This window comes from Megalobrama amblycephala, linkage group LG24, assembly GCF_018812025.1.
Source record: "Megalobrama amblycephala isolate DHTTF-2021 linkage group LG24, ASM1881202v1, whole genome shotgun sequence".
NCBI lineage: Eukaryota > Metazoa > Chordata > Actinopteri > Cypriniformes > Xenocyprididae > Megalobrama > Megalobrama amblycephala.
In genome coordinates this window covers 21153002-21171110 of record NC_063067.1, presented here as the reverse complement: position 1 = coordinate 21171110, position 18109 = coordinate 21153002, and the positions used below count along the sequence as shown (strand labels likewise).

At 36.9% G+C, this 18109-nt stretch overlaps 1 protein-coding gene across 9 annotated transcripts in view; it reads left to right on the top strand.

Moving 5' to 3' along the window:
- The window catches only part of agrn (agrin), a 282408-nt gene that overhangs the window by 241211 nt on the left and 23088 nt on the right, over positions 1-18109 (top strand). For all 9 annotated transcript variants that reach the window (XM_048178733.1, XM_048178732.1, XM_048178735.1 and 6 more), the window contains 9 exons: positions 503-622; positions 874-1209; positions 3312-3504; positions 3621-3836; positions 4245-4474; positions 12009-12143; positions 14807-14897; positions 15438-15602; positions 17264-17375. In XM_048178733.1, coding sequence (XP_048034690.1) covers positions 503-622; positions 874-1209; positions 3312-3504; positions 3621-3836; positions 4245-4474; positions 12009-12143; positions 14807-14897; positions 15438-15602; positions 17264-17375 — 1598 coding nt within the window. The remainder of the gene's footprint in view (positions 1-502; positions 623-873; positions 1210-3311; positions 3505-3620; positions 3837-4244; positions 4475-12008; positions 12144-14806; positions 14898-15437; positions 15603-17263; positions 17376-18109) is intronic.

Genomic DNA, 18109 nt, shown 5'->3' with positions numbered 1-18109 from the left:
AGGCGTATAAGTTAAGTAAAAGAATCCCTGAAGATACTGCTCTCGTCTTTTCTGGCTGCGGGAGCGGTCAGAGAGCGTGGCCTTTTTAGTGAGGTAATTTATCAGCTAGGGTTTCTGAAAAAGCTGCTTTATTATGGTCTCCATCGCTTCTCATGCTTTTAAGACCCTCCGAGCATCGTACCAGCTGATAAAAATCTCCTTCGCTATTCTCTTTTTATTGGTCCCCTTCAGCGGCACAAGAGCACTATTCTAACACAAGCGCCTGTCATAAAGGCGATCTGTGGTGGCCTGTAACAGGGCCATCTGTGGAAGCGTTATTAGAGTGTTTCATCCCAACGTCCCTGAAATGCATGGCGGTTCAAGAACTGCTTCTCCCAAGGGTCTATTACACGCAGGCTTTTCTGTATATATTTGCAGTATGTTATGTCAAGTGTGAGGGTGGTGGGTCTGGTTAGTGCTGGTTTTTGTGCAATACATTTAATGTTGCGTTCTCGTTCTACAGACACAAGGTTCAGTGTGGAGGATATTGAGGGAGCCCTTCTCAAACAGCTCAAGGCATCTAAAGACACTGGTATTGTTGTGAAGAAACCTGAAGAAGAGAACATCCGCATCACCAACTATGGTAACCTGCTTGAAATTGCTTTTCTGTCCTTTCTTCTTTTTCTCTTGCTGCCTTTTGTTGAGTGTGATTGCTCTTTGAGCTGGTATTTGATAACCACGAGTGCCCGCAGGACTCAAATAACTCAAAAAGAACCAGCTTATTGAACTCGAGACTGTATGTCTCACAGCCTTGGTTTAATTCGTAAAGAATTAAATATGTCTACCCTGACTAGGCCTATTGACCAATTTTTCCTTCTCTCCAATTTTTTTTAGGTCTTTCAGCTGTTCCTTTTTTCACCACCACGACAACCACCGTAGCGTCTGTCACAACTCCCACCACCACCATGCTGTCTCCTACTTCTGCTTTTACCACTCTCCGCCCGACCACCACCAGACGGCCCTTCACCAGCCGCAGGACCACCACAGCAGCACCAGCCACCACCACTCCTTCCCAGGCCCCCACAGTCTTCCTGAGGAACAAACCAGTGGCCCACGCCAACAGGCCGTGCGACTCTCAGCCCTGCCGTCACGGCGGAACCTGCGAGGAGGAGGACAATGACTTCACCTGCATCTGTCCCGCAGGTAGAGGAGGAGCTGTGTGCGAGAAAGGTGAGGAGAAGTACAAAAACTAGAAAAAATCTGTACATTGGAAAGACAACTGAATGGTTGAAAAGGAAAAAAAAATACCTAAATCAAAAGGGAAAAACTAATTTTAGGACCATTTATTATTTGCATTGTTCTTTTTATGAAAGTTAAACACATTTTTTCTGTAAATTTATTCCTATACATCTCAATACTGCAATATGTTGATGGTATTTTCAATGGTTATTTTTATTAAAATGCTGCAATAAAATGTTGATTTTTTTTTTTTTATAAAATAAAAGGCAGTATAACAAATACCATGAATACTTTATAATTTATTTAATTTATATATTAAATAAAATATATTTTTATTTAATAATTTAAATATATTGATCATACATTTTAATTAGGGCTGTCAAGCAATTTAAATTTTTTAATCTAATTAAATACATGATGTGGCAATTAATTAATCTAATTAATCGCACATCAAATTTGGCTGAGAAATTATCCCCAAAGATTATTTGAAGTCATTATTGTGTAAAGCATCAAATAAACATTACAAAAAGTAGATTCAGAAAGAAATATATTTATTTGATTCAACATAGAATTTATTACACAAACTTTTGGACCATGAGGTTGATTAAATGATGACAAAATTTTTGGGGTGAACTATATTTTTTTAAAGAAAATTATACTCTAAATAAGAAACTTTGTGTGTAAAACAATATTAACTTTTTAAAATGTAGTTTTCTCTGATCTACATGTATGGTTTTTAAGACGTTTGAAGGCCAAAAAAATGGACAATAATATCTTTAAAATCTCTCCTTGTCTCTTGATATTTGAAGTTTATTAGTTTGCATCCCTGATTATTTTTGTCAGTTGTTTAACATTTCAAGCATAAAACAGTTATCAAGAAATGGATTGTTTAGCTACTTACATCATATCACACTCTTTATGACCACTAACTGAAGCTCCGCGCTGGAATTTGCGCTCAGCAGCTTCCGTGAACAGAAAGCCCACCTAGTTTGATTTGACTGGTCATCTCAAATATTTTAACATTGGTGACCGGTGACAAACCGCTGACAGCTCAGGTCGTTATCTTGGTGCTGTGCAATATCCTTGCAGCACTAGACTGAATACTATATGAGGCAATTATTTAACAACCTTCATCATCAACTATAGATGAGATACGTAGGTCTGAGGGCGAGACAAGTGCGTTAAAAATTTTAACACTTTATTTTTTCCTGTATTTAATTAATATAATTAACGCGTTAAATCGACAACCCTAATTTTAATATATTTAAAAATCTAAAAATGTTCATCATTTAATTTTATTTAGTATTGTTTCTTATTTCTTTTGATCTTTCCTTCTTTTGGTGTGAAATAAACCTTATAAAGAAAACTTGAATATTATTAATTATTATTAATAAATGATTACAATTGAATATGTATTATTTATGAATGTTATTATTTATTATTAATATGTCAGCATATTTGAATCCTTTGAAGAAGAAGAAGAAAAGATTCAATAATGATTTGCATCTCAAATTGCAGTCCTGCTGTTACACTGAAGAAAATTTAGCTCAATTCATTGTCTCTGTTGGTGGTATTGGGATATGAAACTACCTTTTGCAGCTGTGTCAGGTTATAATTGACACTAATTACATCGATGAACTTTAGCTAGTATCAAACCGCTGTGAGGTGAAAAAAGCCACTAATTAAAGGCTTGTAAGCAGCCCTCAAACTCTTCCTCTGATCAATCGGGCCATTAAAGAGTGATGAAGAGAGAAGGCTTCATCAGCCTTGCATTCTCTCGAGGAAGGGGTGAGAGACAGCCGAGAGAGAAAGAGAGAGAGAGGTGTTCATACATCTTTGAGCATGGGGATTCTCTGTCTGGAATGTAAATGTCTTAACAGAAAGGTTCAGGGAGAAGTACAGTACTCATCAGTGCAGGTCTTATGTTTTCTCTCACTAGGGAATATAGCAAACACAACATGAACGTCACATTACTGTACCATTGACAAGGGTATCTGCGTTATCAGAAGTTTTGTTTGTTGTTAAGGGATTGAAGGCCTGGTTGAGAGTCTCTGATAACCTGCTTTATGTCTTCTATCTTCTGTCCTACTCAGTTATAAAGTACTTCATACCATCCTTCGGTGGAAAATCTTACATGGCTTTCCAAACCATGAGGGCCTACCACACTGTGCGCATTGCCATGGAGTTCAGGGCTTCGGAAATGACAGGAATATTACTCTACAATGGCCAAAAAAGCAAAAAGGACTTCCTGTCTCTGGCATTGGTTGATGGAAATGTGGAGCTCAGGTAAGTAACCAAGTGAATATAGGGTTGGAAAATTACATTACAGATCTGTTGGACCATTACAGATCTCTTAACTATTTTAATTTGTGATGATCCTCTTGAATGTCTCCTACATGAAGGTTTAACACTGGTTCTGGGACGGCTTCAGTGATCAGTAAGGTCCTGGTGAAGCCGGGTCGCTGGCATCAGCTCGTAGTAATGCGTAATAGGCGTAATGCCATGCTGAGCGTGGACAATGAGCCGAGTGTTGAAGGACAGAGTCCCCCAGGAACAGATGGACTCAACCTGGACACAGACCTTTTCATCGGAGGAGTGCTTGAAGACATGATAGCAGAGTAAGAAAAGCTCCAGACTGCCTCCAAATAACACTAATAAGAGCCCCTTTAGTCTTGTTAGAAGTCATAATGAAACAGCACGGAGAAAAATAACCTACATCGTTGACTGTCTGACTGTCTGCACGTGTTTGCAGGAACCTGCCAGAACAACTAATATGACTTAATAAGATTGAGCAGAAATAGCCAAATCAAATTAGCATCAATCAGAGATGTTATGAAACACTACTTGAGATCTAATTGAATGTTTTTCTATGTATTCTCAGTCAGACAAAGAGTGTCTTTTCTCAATAAAGAAAAAATTTCTGTTTTTTTAATAATTATATGCTGTTGTTACATTTTCTGTCATTTGAGAATTGAGATGAATATTAAGGATGGAGAACTGACAAAATGGTTGGTTTGTTCTCGCAGTGTAAAGGAGAGGACATCGGTTTCAACAGGACTTGTGGGCTGCGTCCGCATGCTGGACGTCAACAACTTCGCCTATAACCTACAAGAGAATGGTGGCAGCGTTCTATATGGTTCGGCCATTGGCGAGTGCGGCAACAACCCCTGTCTGCCGAATCCCTGCAAGAACGGAGCCTCCTGCCAGGTCAAAGAAGCTGAGATGTTCCACTGCAAATGTGTCAACAGTTTCTCTGGTGGGTGCACAAGTATTAACTTTTACTTATGTGTGTATGATCTCATTTTTTTCTGTTTCAAACACTTTGATTGGTGGAGCAAGTGTTGTCTCAAAAAATAGATTGTTGTTCCATTAAGTGCAGTTAGTGGTGCAAAAATGACAACATTCACCTTTAACTATACACTTTTTAATAATGAAAGGTTGCACTGCACTGGCTCTCTGTTCCAGTTCTGAATATCTGGACTTGACTGTATTGATGAAAGATTCAGCAGGGCAAAGTATGCTTGTCTAATCAATTTTTAGCCTTATGGGTATGTACTATAAGACAGACGAGTGTTTACACCAACGATTCAAGGCAGCAAGGACAAATGCGGAAAGAATACAAATAACTTTACCATTACTGAATATATTCACCAATCATGGAAAGCCACATTTTCCCAATCCTGAAAGTGAATTGGCAAATCCTCGATGTTTTCAGAACAACAGAAGAACAAGTCAAGTCAAGTCAAGTCAAATTTATTTATATAGCGCTTTTACAATTGGTAATTGTTTCAAAGCAGCTTTACATATTAGAAGCACAGAAAAAAGGGAAGTGGTTAAAAATAAGCTGTACAAACAAGCGTGGTAATATGTAACATATACAAGATGGTGCTACATTAAGCCAATGTCGGCTGACTCCCAGGGGTGGAAAAAACCCCCTAGGAGAAAAACCCAGCGTGCTAACACTGGGAAAAAAGTCCTAGGAGGGAAAAAACCCCTTGGAAGATATATATAATATATGTAAATGGATATGGAGATCAAAATCTGAATTATACATTTTTATTATAGAGATTAAAAATAGATTATATATAAATATATGTAAGCGGATACGGGGATTAAAAATCTGAATTATAGATGCAGCCAGAACTGGATCTGTAGGCCCATTGTCTCCTGGGCTACGTTGTAGTCAGGTCCAGACACAGGTTCTCCATCTGATCTGGATACGGCCTGGATCCAGCACCCGGCAAACCTCAGGATAAGCAGAGAGACAGATATTAGCGTAGATGCCATTCTTATTCTGATGTACAGGTATATCTAGTGTTATAGGAAAAGTTCTCGGTTCCGGCCGACCTAATTATTGCAGCGTAACAATCCTTTAACGGATTTGAAAAATGTTAATGTATTGATAATGTGTTATGTGTATGCAAGAGCAAAGAGATGTGTTTTTAGTCTAGATTTAAACTGACAGAGTGTGTCTGCTTCCCGAACAATGCTAGGAAGATTGTTCCAGAGTTTAGGTGCTAAATAGGAAAAGGATCTGCCGCCTTCAGTTGATTTTGATATTCTGGGTATTATCAACTGGCCTGAATTCTGAGATCGCAATAAACGTGAAGGACTATAATGCATTAAGAGCTCACTTAGGTACTGGGGAGCTAAACCATTTAGAGCTTTATAAGTAAGTAGCAAGATTTTAAAATCTATACGATGTTTAATAGGGAGCCAATGTAATGTTGACAGAACTGGACTAATATGGTCATACTTTCTGGTTCTAGTAAGAACTCTAGCTGCCGCATTTTGGACCAACTGTAGTCTGTTTAAAAGCCGAGCAGAACAACCACCCAGTAGAGCGTTACAATAATCTAGTCTTGAGGTCATGAATGCATGAACCAACTGTTCCGCATTTGTCATTGAGAGCATATGTCGTAATTTAGATATATTTTTTAGATGGAAGAAGGCGGTTTTACAGATACTAGAAACATGACTTTCAAATGAAAGATTGGTATCGAAGAGCACACCCAGGTTCCTAACTGAGGACGAAGGTTTAATGGAGCACCCGTCAAGTGTTAGGGAGTATTCAAGGTTTTTTCGTGAGGAAGTTTTTGGTCCAAAGATTAGGATATCAGTTTTTTCTGAATTTAATAATAAGAAATTTCTTGTCATCCAGTTTTTAATGTCAGCTATGCATTCTGTTAGTTTTGTGAATTTGTAGGTTTCGTCAGGGCGCGAGGAAATATAGAGCTGAGTATCATCAGCGTAGCAGTGAAAACTAACACCATGCTTCCTAATTATCTCTCCTAAGGGCAGCATGTACAGAGTGAAAAGCAACGGTCCTAGTACTGAGCCTTGTGGTACTCCATATTGAACTTGTGAGCGATACGACATCTCTTCATTAACTACTACAGACTGATAACGGTCAGATAAGTACGATTTGAACCATGCCAAAGCAATTCCACTAATGCCAATATAGTTTTCAAGTCTTTTTAAAAGAATGTTGTGATCGATAGTGTCAAAAGCAGCACTGAGATCTAATAACACTAATAGAGAAATACAGCCACGATCGGATGATAAGAGTAGATCATTTGTAACTCTAACGAGAGCAGTCTCAGTACTATGGTATGGTCTAAATCCTGACTGGAAATCCTCACAGATTCCATTTCTTTCTAAAAAGGAGCACAGTTGTGTTGAAACTGCCTTTTCTAGTATCTTTGACAGAAAAGGTAGATTCGAGATTGGCCTGTAATTTACTAAATCTCTCGGATCTAGTTGAGGTTTTTTAATAAGAGGTTTAATAATAGCCTGCTTAAAGGTTTTTGGCACGTATCCTAGTGTTAAGGATGAATTAATTATATCAAGAAGTGGACCTACGACCTCTGGAAGCATTTCTTTCAGTAGTTTAGTCGGCATTGGGTCTAACATACATGTCGTTGATTTTGATGATTTGATAAGTTTAGATAATTCTTCCTCTCCTATAGCGGCGAATGATTCTAGTTTTACCTCAGGGACACTACAGTGCACTGTCTGAAGCGAAACTGTGGACGGTTGCATGTTTTTAATTTTCTCTCTAATATTATCAATCTTGCAAGTAAAGAAGTTCATAAAGTCATTACTGCTGTGCTCTATGGAAACGTCAGCAGTTGAATCTCTGTTTCTAGTTAATTTAGCCACTGTGTCAAATAAATACCTAGGATTATGTTTGTTTTCTATTAAGAGATTTGAAAAATAAGTAGATCTAGCATTTCTTATAGCCGTTCTGTACTCAATCATTTTTTCTTTCCACGAAAGGCGAAAAACTTCTAGTTTTGTTTTCTTCCAACTACGTTCAGTTTTTCTAACAGCTCGTTTTAGAGCCCGAGTGTGCTCATCATACCACGGCGTTGGATTAGTTTCCTTAATCTTCTTTAGACGTAAAGGAGCGACTGCATCTAATGTGCTGGAAAAGAGAGAGCCAATAGTTTCTGTTGCAGCATCGAGTTCTTCTAAGTTGTCAGGTATACTAAGGCGATGAAACTGCTCGGGGAGATTATTTATAAAGCAATCTTTAGTGGTAGACGTGATGGTTCTACAATATTTATGGCTGGGTGGTGGTTTTGTAGCCTTGGCTAATTGTATTATACACGAGACTAAATAATGATCTGATATATCATCGCTCTGCTGTAGAATTTCAACAGCATCAATATCAATTCCATGCGACAGTATTAGATCTAAGGTATGATTACGACAATGAGTGGGTCCTGACACGTGTTGTCTAACTCCAATAGAGTTTAAAATGTCTGCAAATGCCAATCCAAATGCATCTTTATTATTATCTACATGGATATTAAAATCACCAACAACAAGGACTTTATCCGCAGCCAGTACTAACTCTGATAGAAAATCAGCAAATTCTTTGATAAAGTCAGTATGGTGTCCTGGTGGCCTGTATACAGTAGCCAGCACAAATGTCAACTTACATAATGTTACATAAAGCACCATCACTTCAAAGGAGTTATATTTGAAATTCTTTTGAATGATTCTGAATATATTACTATAAATTACAGCAACACCTCCCCCTTTGCCTTTCTGTCGAGGATTGTGTCGATAATCATAACCTTGAGGACTAGATTCATTTAAAGTAATGTAATCGTCTGGTTTTAGCCAGGTTTCTGTCAAACACAGCAAGTCTAGTTTATTGTCTGTGATAATTTCATTTACAATAAGTGCTTTTGAAGAAATAGATCTAATATTCAGTAACCCAAGCTTTATCATTTGTTTATCTGATTTATCTGTGATTTTCATTTTTTGAACATCAATTAAATTTTTACCCTTAAAAGGTTTCGGAAGTTTTTTGTATTTACTAGTTCGAGGTACAGACACAGTCTCTATGTGATAATATCTAGGTGAAAGAGTTTCTATGTGCTGTGAATTATTTGAGTTCTGTGACGTGAGGCGGCTAGCAGACGGTCGGTTTAGCCAGTTTGTCTGCGTCCTGATCTGGGCCCTGGTTTGTCATGTTTCAGCTCTAAGACTATTTGCCAAATTTCTAGAGAGAAGAGCAGCACCATCCCGGGAGGGATGAATACCATCTCTTTTCAACAGATCAGGTCTGCCCCAAAAGCTTTTCCAATTGTCTATGAAACCTATATTATTCTGCGGACACCACTTAGACAGCCAGCCATTGAGTGATGATAACCTGCTAACTATCTCATCACTCCGACGAACAGGAAGAGGGCCAGAACAAATTACTTCTGCTGACATTGAATTTGCGAGTTCATTTTAACACAAGCTATATTTCTTATGGTTCTGTTAATAAAAATATGGTTATATAAATAAATACAAAATCAAACATTATTCTGTTCAGAAAAGTGAAGCGAAAGATACTGAATATCTTTTTTTTTTTTTTTATAATTCTTTAATAATTTCTTTAATAATTCTATTTGGTACACGCTTTAGGGCAGGTCTTAATATTTCTAGTGACAATTTATTCCTAGCTCCTAATGCCAATGTTATGATTAACATTTTTCAATGTCTGCCACCAAAAGTTTGTCCAATCTTCAGCAAAATTGGCTCAGGTCATCTTCATACCAAGCCTCGCAAACATTTTTGATTTTCAAAACCATTTGACTGTAAAACACCAACAAATATGATGTTAGGATGCCAAACAGAAAGTGAAGCTGTGTCTTGGATCTTACTGGGCAGAAGTTTCTACTTCTACTATATCATTTAAAGGGACAGTTCAGCCAAAAATGAACATTTTGTTCAACAGAAGAAAACTCATATAGGTTTGGAACAACAACATTTTAATTTTGGGGTGATCCATCCCTTTAAGCCAAATTTTCTATCCATGAAGCCCTGCAACATACAGTACAGTTCAAAAGTTTGGAACCACTAAGATTTTTAATGTTTTTAAAAGAAGTTTCGTCTGCTCACCAAGGCTACATTTATTTAATTAATTAAAAATACAGTAAAAAAACGTAATATTGTGAAATATTATTACAATTTAAAATAACTGTGTACTATTTAAATATATTTGACAAAGTCATTTATTCCTGTGATGCAAAGCTGAATTTTCAGCATCGTTACTCCAGTCTTCAGTGTCACATGATCCTTCAGAAATCATTCTAATATGCTGATTTGCTGCTCAAGAAACATTTATGATTATTTTCAATGTTGAAAACAGTTGTGTACTTTTTTTTTCAGGATTCCTTGATGAATAGAAAGTTCAAAAGAACAGCATTTATCTGAAATACAAAGCTTCTGTAGCATTATACACTACCGTTCAAAAGTTTGGGGTCAGTAAGAATTTTTATTTTTATTTTTTTGAAAAGAAATTAAATAAATGAATACTTTTATTCAGCAAGGATGCATTAAATCAATCAAAAGTGGCAGTAAAGACATTTATAATGTTACAAAAGATTAGATTTCAGATAAACACTGTTCTTTTGAACTTTCTATTCATCAAATAATCCTGAAAAAAAATATTGTACACAAATATTTTGTACAATTGTACACATTAAATGTTTCTTGAGCAGCAGATCAGCATATTAGAATGATTTCTGAAGGATCATGTGACACTGAAGACTGGAGTAACGATGCTGAAAATTCAGCTTTGCCATCACAGGAATAAATTACTTTGTCAAATATATTTAAATAGTACACAGTTATTTTAAATTGTAATAATATTTCATAATATTACTGTTTTTTACTGTATTTTTAATTAAATAAATGTAGCCTTGGTGAGCAGACGAAACTTCTTTTAAAAACATTAAAAATCTTAGTGGTTCCAAACTTTTGGACTGTACTGTATATTACACAAATCTAGTCAGCATTACAAGTTTTTTTTTATTTTTTATTAATACTTTTATTTAACAAGGATGTCAAATTGATCAAGTGACAGTAAATACATTTATAATGTTACAAAAGATTTCTATTTAAAATTAATTCTGTTCTTTTGCACTTCCTATTTATTAAAGAATCCTAAAAAATGATTGATTGGTTTTCCCAAAAATATTAAGCAGCACTACTGTTTTTAACATTGATAATAATGTTTTTATCACTGATATTAATGTTTCTGGAGCAACAAATTAGAATAATTTCTGAAGGGTCATGAGACACCAAAGACAGGAGATTGTAATAATATTTCACAACATTACAGTTTGTTTTGTAATTTTGAACAAACAATGCAGCATGGTGAGCATGAGAGGCTTTCTCCGGTATTCCGGATTACTCCTGTACATCCATTTTTGCCTTCTCACATCATAAGGAGTGGCAGTAATCATCCACAGAGCAGAAGTTACAGTGTTCTCTTTGTTCACATCTAAGAGGCTTTTTTTTCTCTACATCTTGCAGTGTTGCTCCAGATATTTGAAATATTGCCCAGAGTAAATTGCTCTGTTGTTCTGCTCACAAGCCTTTATTGAACAACCTTCATAATAATACAGTTCAATATCTTCCACTTTATTTCTGTACTGCAGAATGGCTGCAATGAGGTGTGTAGGAAAATGAAGACCCTTTGAAGTAGAAGTGTACACAAAGAAATTGGCTAGAGGGATAAATATGTGGGATAACCTTTAATGTTTAAAGAGCAGGATTGTAAGTTTGGAGGGTTGCTGCTCTGTCTCAGTGATAGAGTGGCCTTAGAGTTGAAGAGCGAGAGAGAGAGAGACACCTAGCAGAGCGTCTCAGAACACGGCGGGAGCTTTCATTACAGTGTGCAGCAGTCGCCGCCCGTGGCGTGATCTCCTACTATGTTCTATGTGATGATGGGAGTGTTCTGATGAGGCCAGAAGTGCTGACCTGAAGCAGTTTCAATCTTTCAAACCAGGAGGGCACACAACATGCTGCTCCATGACTATCTAAAGTTGTAATAATTCAAAATCCTATTAAAGGACCTCTATTTAGGTGAAAATTCAAGTCAGCTCAGTTAAGTCATCTTGGTAACACCTCAAGGCAGCCAAATTTCAAAATCATGTTTCAATAGCATCTCGTGTCAGCAATAAAATCTAACAACATTGGTATAATAAATTTAGCTTCTTTAGTTTAAATCATGGTTAAAATCTCCCTTTTCAGGGCATTTCTACAGTGTCTTTTAGCTAATGGCTAGTAATCAAACTCTGTCATAAAAGTGATTGGCTCTTAATTGAAAGGTCACCATATTAATTTCTCTCATTCATTTCACTGCAAGTGTTCCTTTTCTTCCTCCTTATACTATCTGCGACTTTACTAGTCAGGATTGACAGGAAGTTGTTTTATTTCCCCTCAAGCGGCTTCTCATCATCTTTTGTTTAAGTCACAAGAATATCAATTTTTGTTAACAGGTCCGACCTGCGCCGATGCCCACAACCCCTGCGACCCCAATAAATGCCACTCATCATCGCGCTGCCAGGTTCTTCCTGAAGGAGGTTACAAATGTGAATGTCCAATGGGACGTGAAGGCAAGCACTGTGAAAAAGGTACAGTACTACATCATAGTAAAAATACAGTAAATGAGCATATCGACTCTCCTAAGGACTGAAATAACTGCTACTTCTCAGTTGTAATTTCAGTATTGATTTTTGTCAGGATCGATCGGTCCAACTTGCTGTAGAATTATTAAGGGATAAAAAAGGCTATGGTGGAGTAAAAAAAAAAAAGAGATTCTCCAGTTGCCGTTTCCAGTGGGTACCATACTGTAAAATAGATTTTATCGGCTACTATAATGGAGAGTCGGCATCTGGGAGGTGATGTGAAATTATTTTCCCTTTTATACTATGTCTGAGCTGCCATCCTGAGCTGGAAGATCAAACATATGGTAGGTCGAGGGGGGGATTTCAGTAGTGGGGCATCCTCTGGGAGCTGGACCCTAACCAGGGAGGATGCTCCAGTCTACTGCCATTTTGAAGCTTTCATTAGCACTCTTACTCTGTTGCGCTTCCCTCTCTCACCTCATTAAAATTCCTACAGATGTTTTAGATCGCAAGCATTAGAAAAGGGGAAACCAAGTGGAAGGTTTATGAACACACACGTGCAGGCGTATTGGACACCCGAGTCCGGAGTCCGGCACTATACGCTAGGCCATGAGCCAATAATATATAGGTCAAATTAACCTATATAGCAAGGGTGAGCAGCTCTGGCCCTTTGAGATCCACTTTCCTGTTTCCAATGCTATATAGAGTGCAACAGTGCCGCCCACTTTTTTAGCCGCCTTGGTTCTGGGAATATTTTTCCCATTAATTTTTCCCTTGGGGATTTTAAAAAAGTCTTAGTCAAAGAGTTCAAAGCCATTAACCAAACCAACCAACTAAGAAGTGAATCACAACATTACAAACTTTGAATTAAAGCAAAAAATATTTGAAAATCAGACAAAAAGACAAAGGTACAATACTACCTTACGAACTTTAATGAGAGAAAGAACTTCAATCCCATGAAGCATCCCCCTCATTTACATCACCGCCAAGTTTTTACTGATTGGTTAAAAATTTTAATCTCCAATACCTTCATTTTCATTGACTTATCTTGAAATAACATTGCTGTCTGTATCAGCGATACTATGTCAGTATTAATAGTAGTAGCGATACAAATTATGTAATTTATGTATGATGTCGCTACTTGTGGGTGGGGCCAGTTTCATCGTTTACGGGGGCCCCCAGGATTGTCGGATGCCATTGCACGTACATCCACAGACCTGTTCAACCCAGAACTGTCAAATGAAAGAGGGCCAGAGAGTCACCTTTTTGTCTAAGAAAGTCTCCATTAGCGAGTGATTAAAATAAATTGAGGTGAACCAGAATCAATGAGTTGAGCGCATCCATCAGACACAGTGTTTTTTTTTTATCGCTTGAATCAATGAGATGAGTAATTCTATCAGTCAGCTGCACATCATGATTAATGTGGAGTCAGTCGGGCAAAGTGTCCAGGGAGAATGACTCTCTCAGATAAGAGACTGTCCAGCATCGTATCAGTCGTCATAACAGGAGAGCGCTCCCTGCTGGAGGAGGCCAGAAAGAAAGAAAGAAGTGTGCTAAAAGAAGGGAATTTGCATGTACACTTGTCTTTCAGGAGTAACATTCTGTTGTCTCTGCTGGACTCAAGTACTGAAAGTAATACGTGATTCATCCATTAGCTGCCTTTTGGAAATGAAGATTTTTATAGTCAACATGAATTAGTGTTTGTGCTTAATGCACTTCTTATGCTAATTTACAATAGACATGCATTACAAAAGTACATTTTCTACTAGTTTTGTGCAAGTGGAATGCTTCATTATCATATTATAGTTTCATGGAATATTTTGAAATAAATATATAAAACTAAAAACAAATACAATTATTGATTTATTTTAATAAATTAATTAATTGGAATAATAATAATGAGCATATTAGTATGATTTTTGAAGACTTGAGTAATGGATGCTGAAAATTCCGCTTTGCTGTCACAGGAATAAATTACATTTTACAATAGAAAACAGTTATTTTAAATTGTAATATTTTGTAATAAAGCAATAGTGCTGTTTTTACTGTATTTTTGATCAAATAAATGCAGCATTGTTAAGCAAGAGACAAAAAAAGAATCTAACCACAACCTTTTAAATGATACTGTATACAGTATGTATATTTATTGGTAGTAATGTTTTAATAGTTAACGGGTACATTTATTATTGATCCAATTATTTGATTTTGAGATTTCTGCAGATCTGTGATGAGTTGTTTAGTGGTGCTGCAATGGGAGGAAAGTTTGTTCAGTTGTTTCCCAAACACCAGGACTCTCCTATAGTTTTGGATGTTGCCAAGTCCTTATACATAAACTGAATGCATTGCAGAAAAGGATGCCTCTGCATCATCACTGTCCATTTTGACTCCTCACTTCCTTGTGGTGTCTGCAAGTGTTGTGTTTTCTTGTACAATAGCGAAGCTGCTGCTGTGTTAAACAATAGCTAATTAGCTTTTTAATCTCAGTCTACCATCCCAGACTGAGCATGCGCTCATCCTGTGTAATTACTGCAGGATGCATGCTGGGCCGAGTGACAGTGCTATGTGTTGATGGGTATGGGAGTGTATTTGTGATCATGTAAGCTGAACCCTCCCATCTCAAACACACTATGATATCTGCAAAGCATAATGGACTTTTTCGTGTTTTTCAGTGTCAGACAAGGGAGGCGCTTTCATTCCTTACTTCACTGGAGACTCTTTCCTGGAGCTCAAAGGCCTTCATCTCTATGGCCAGGATCTGAGGTATTACGTTATACTGTACAGTATATTGGCTATTGCTTGTTGCATGATGATGACGATGATGTTGCAAACTATAATGTTTGTTAGTGGTATGTGGTGGTCTTCTGAAATGAGAAGGCAAAGTCCACAAACACACACACACATATACATACATACAAAAATATATATATATATATATATATATATATATAAAACGTAAAAAAACAGTGGTCATCAACCAGCTGAATTCAGTTCAAGTTTTGTTCTCATTAGTCAAAAAAATACTTTGTAAACACCACTGGTTTAATTATGCTGCTTCTCACTCACAGATTAATTCATGTTGCAAGTAATTTCAAGTTAATTCAGATTCGGACATGTTGGATTTGTTTCTGATGTTCAATTGGTTGAGCTGTTAACTTTGTAATTAGTCCATCTATTTCTGCCATTTTGACCCATTCACGCAGATTTGCGGACTGATATGAACTTTATTTCGCACATTACTTTTTGCCTGTATCAAGGAAGCAAAATTATGCATCTAATTGAACTATACTTATTTGTCCGTAGGCAAAAATTCAGCATGACTGTCGTTCTGTTGGCCAATGACTCCAAAGGCATGATTTTCTACAATGGTCAAAAGACGGACGGCAAAGGAGATTTCATCTCTCTGTCCCTGAATGATGGTATCCTAGAGTTTAGATATGACCTGGGCAAAGGGCCGGCTGTCATACGGTAAACAACACTCTCTTATAGATATATTTAAATGAAATTAAAGGGATAGTTCAGCTAAAAATGAAAATTTGATGTTTATCTGTTTACCCCCAGGGCATCCAAGATGTAGGTGACTTTGTTTCTTCAGTAGATCACAAATGATGATTTTTAACTCCAATCGTTGCCGTCTGTCAGTCATATAATGCATGTCAATGAGAACACCATCTATAAGAGTCAAAAAAACATGCACAGATAAATCCAAATTAAACCCTGCGGCTCGTGACGACACATTGATGTCCTAAGACATGAAACGATTGGTTTGTGTGAGAATCCGAACAGTATTTATATCATCTTTACCTCTAATACACCACTATGTCCAACTGCATTGCGGACGGCGTCCGGTGCGTGAGGTGTGTACGTGCTCTGGCGTAGTTTAAAGGATTAGTTCACTTTCAAATAAAATGTTACTGATAATTTACTCACCCCCATGTCATCCAAGATGTTCATGTCTTTCTTTCTTTGGTCGAAAAGAAATTAAGGTTTTTGATGAAACCATTCCAGGATTATTCTCCTTATAATGGACTTCAATGGTTTCTCCAAACGGTTGAAGGTCAAAATTACAGTTTCAGTGCAGCTTCAAAGGGCTTTAAATGATACCAGACGAGGAATAAGGGTCTTATCTAGCGAAACGATCTGTCATTTTTGAAAAAAATACAACTGTATATGCTTTATAAACACAAATGATCACCTTGCACGTGCTTCCGCTTTCCGTATTATTCAAAAAGCTTACGCTGTATGTCCTATCCTTTCATATTCTACTTGTGGAAAAAGCGGAACTGGCGCCGTGTTCGTTCCATAAGTTGAATAGGGAATGTGTAGGACACACAGCACGTGCAAGGCGATCATTTGTGTTTATAAAGCATGTACAGTATTTTTTTTAGAAAATGACCGATCGTTTCGCTAGATAAGACCGGTATCTGGTATCGTTTAAAGCCCTTTGAAGCTGCACTGAAACTGTAATTTTCAGCCGTTTGGAGAGACCATTGAAGTCCACTATAAGGAGAATAATCCTGGAATGTTTTCATCAAAAACCTTAATTTCTTTTCGACCGAAGAAAGAAAGACATGAACATCTTGGATGACATGGCGGTGTGTAAATTATCAGTAATATTTTATTTGAAAGTGAACTAATCCTTTAAACTACGCCAGAGCGCGTACACACCTCACGCACCGGATGCCGTGCTCAAGGTAGTTGGACATAGTGGTGTATTAGAGGTAAAAATGATATAAATACGGTTCGGTTTCTCACACAAACTGATCATTTTGTGTCTTAGGACATCAATGTGTCGTCACGAGCCGCAGGGTTTAATTTGGATTTATCTGTGCATGTTTTTTTGACTCTTATAGATGGAGTTCCCATTGACATGCATTGTACGACTGACAGACTGCAACGGTTGGAGTTAAAAATCATCATTTGTGTTCTACTGAAGAAACAAAGTCACCTACATCTTGGATGCCCTGGGGGTAAACAGATAAACATCAAATTTTCATTTTTGGGTGAACTATCCCTTTAAACTCAAATTACTCAAATGTATTGCGTTGATTATATGTACAGTTGCTGATTATATAACTGTAGCTTTTGGGTTTATTTTCACATTGCTATTTTTGTGTGTGCGCACACAGGAGTAAAGAAAAAATCAAGCTGAACGAGTGGAACACGGTGAATCTGGAGCGGGCCAGCAGAAAGGGAGAGATCAGCATTAATGGCAAAGACCCCGTCAGAGGAGAGGCGCCGGTATGAGAACAGTCTTATGCTTATGCTGCCGAATAAAGGCCACAAATAAGAGCTAGTCAAACTAGCTTCCGTCCCTTGTCAAAAAGGAATGTAATGGTACTTTGATATACAGTGGAGTTCAAAAGTACAAATAAACGTTGGGATTTTGCAAGTTTGGGATATAAATGAAAATAATGAAATATTTCTAGGTGACTTATCCAATAAGTACATTTGTGACACTAATAATGATTAAGATGTTCTTGCTTCCATTAAAGCTCAAGATGCTCTTTAGATCATCTCAAAGCATGTTGGAGAACATGATCATGTTTGACACAAAAGTTTATGCAGCTCAAATGCTGTTGTAATTAAAGTAAAAGAGGAACAAACCAAATACTACATACATCCTGAAATTCATATTCATTCTTCAAATCAACTTTTTACTCAAATAGTGTAAATTGCATTGAAAACCATTTAATTAAATCAAGACTTAAAAAGACTTTTGGACACCACTATATATCATGGGATTGAATGATTACTATATTCATATACCATGATATTTCAGATAATACTATGTAGGGGTGGGCGATATGACCAAAATCTTATTTCACGATAAGAGTAATTTTATTTCACAATAATGATATATATATATATATATATATATATATATATATATATAGTTATTTTTGCTTTAAAGGTTTTTATGATATCAAAATTTTGATACCAATTTCAATGTCTCAAAAAACTAATACTAGCCT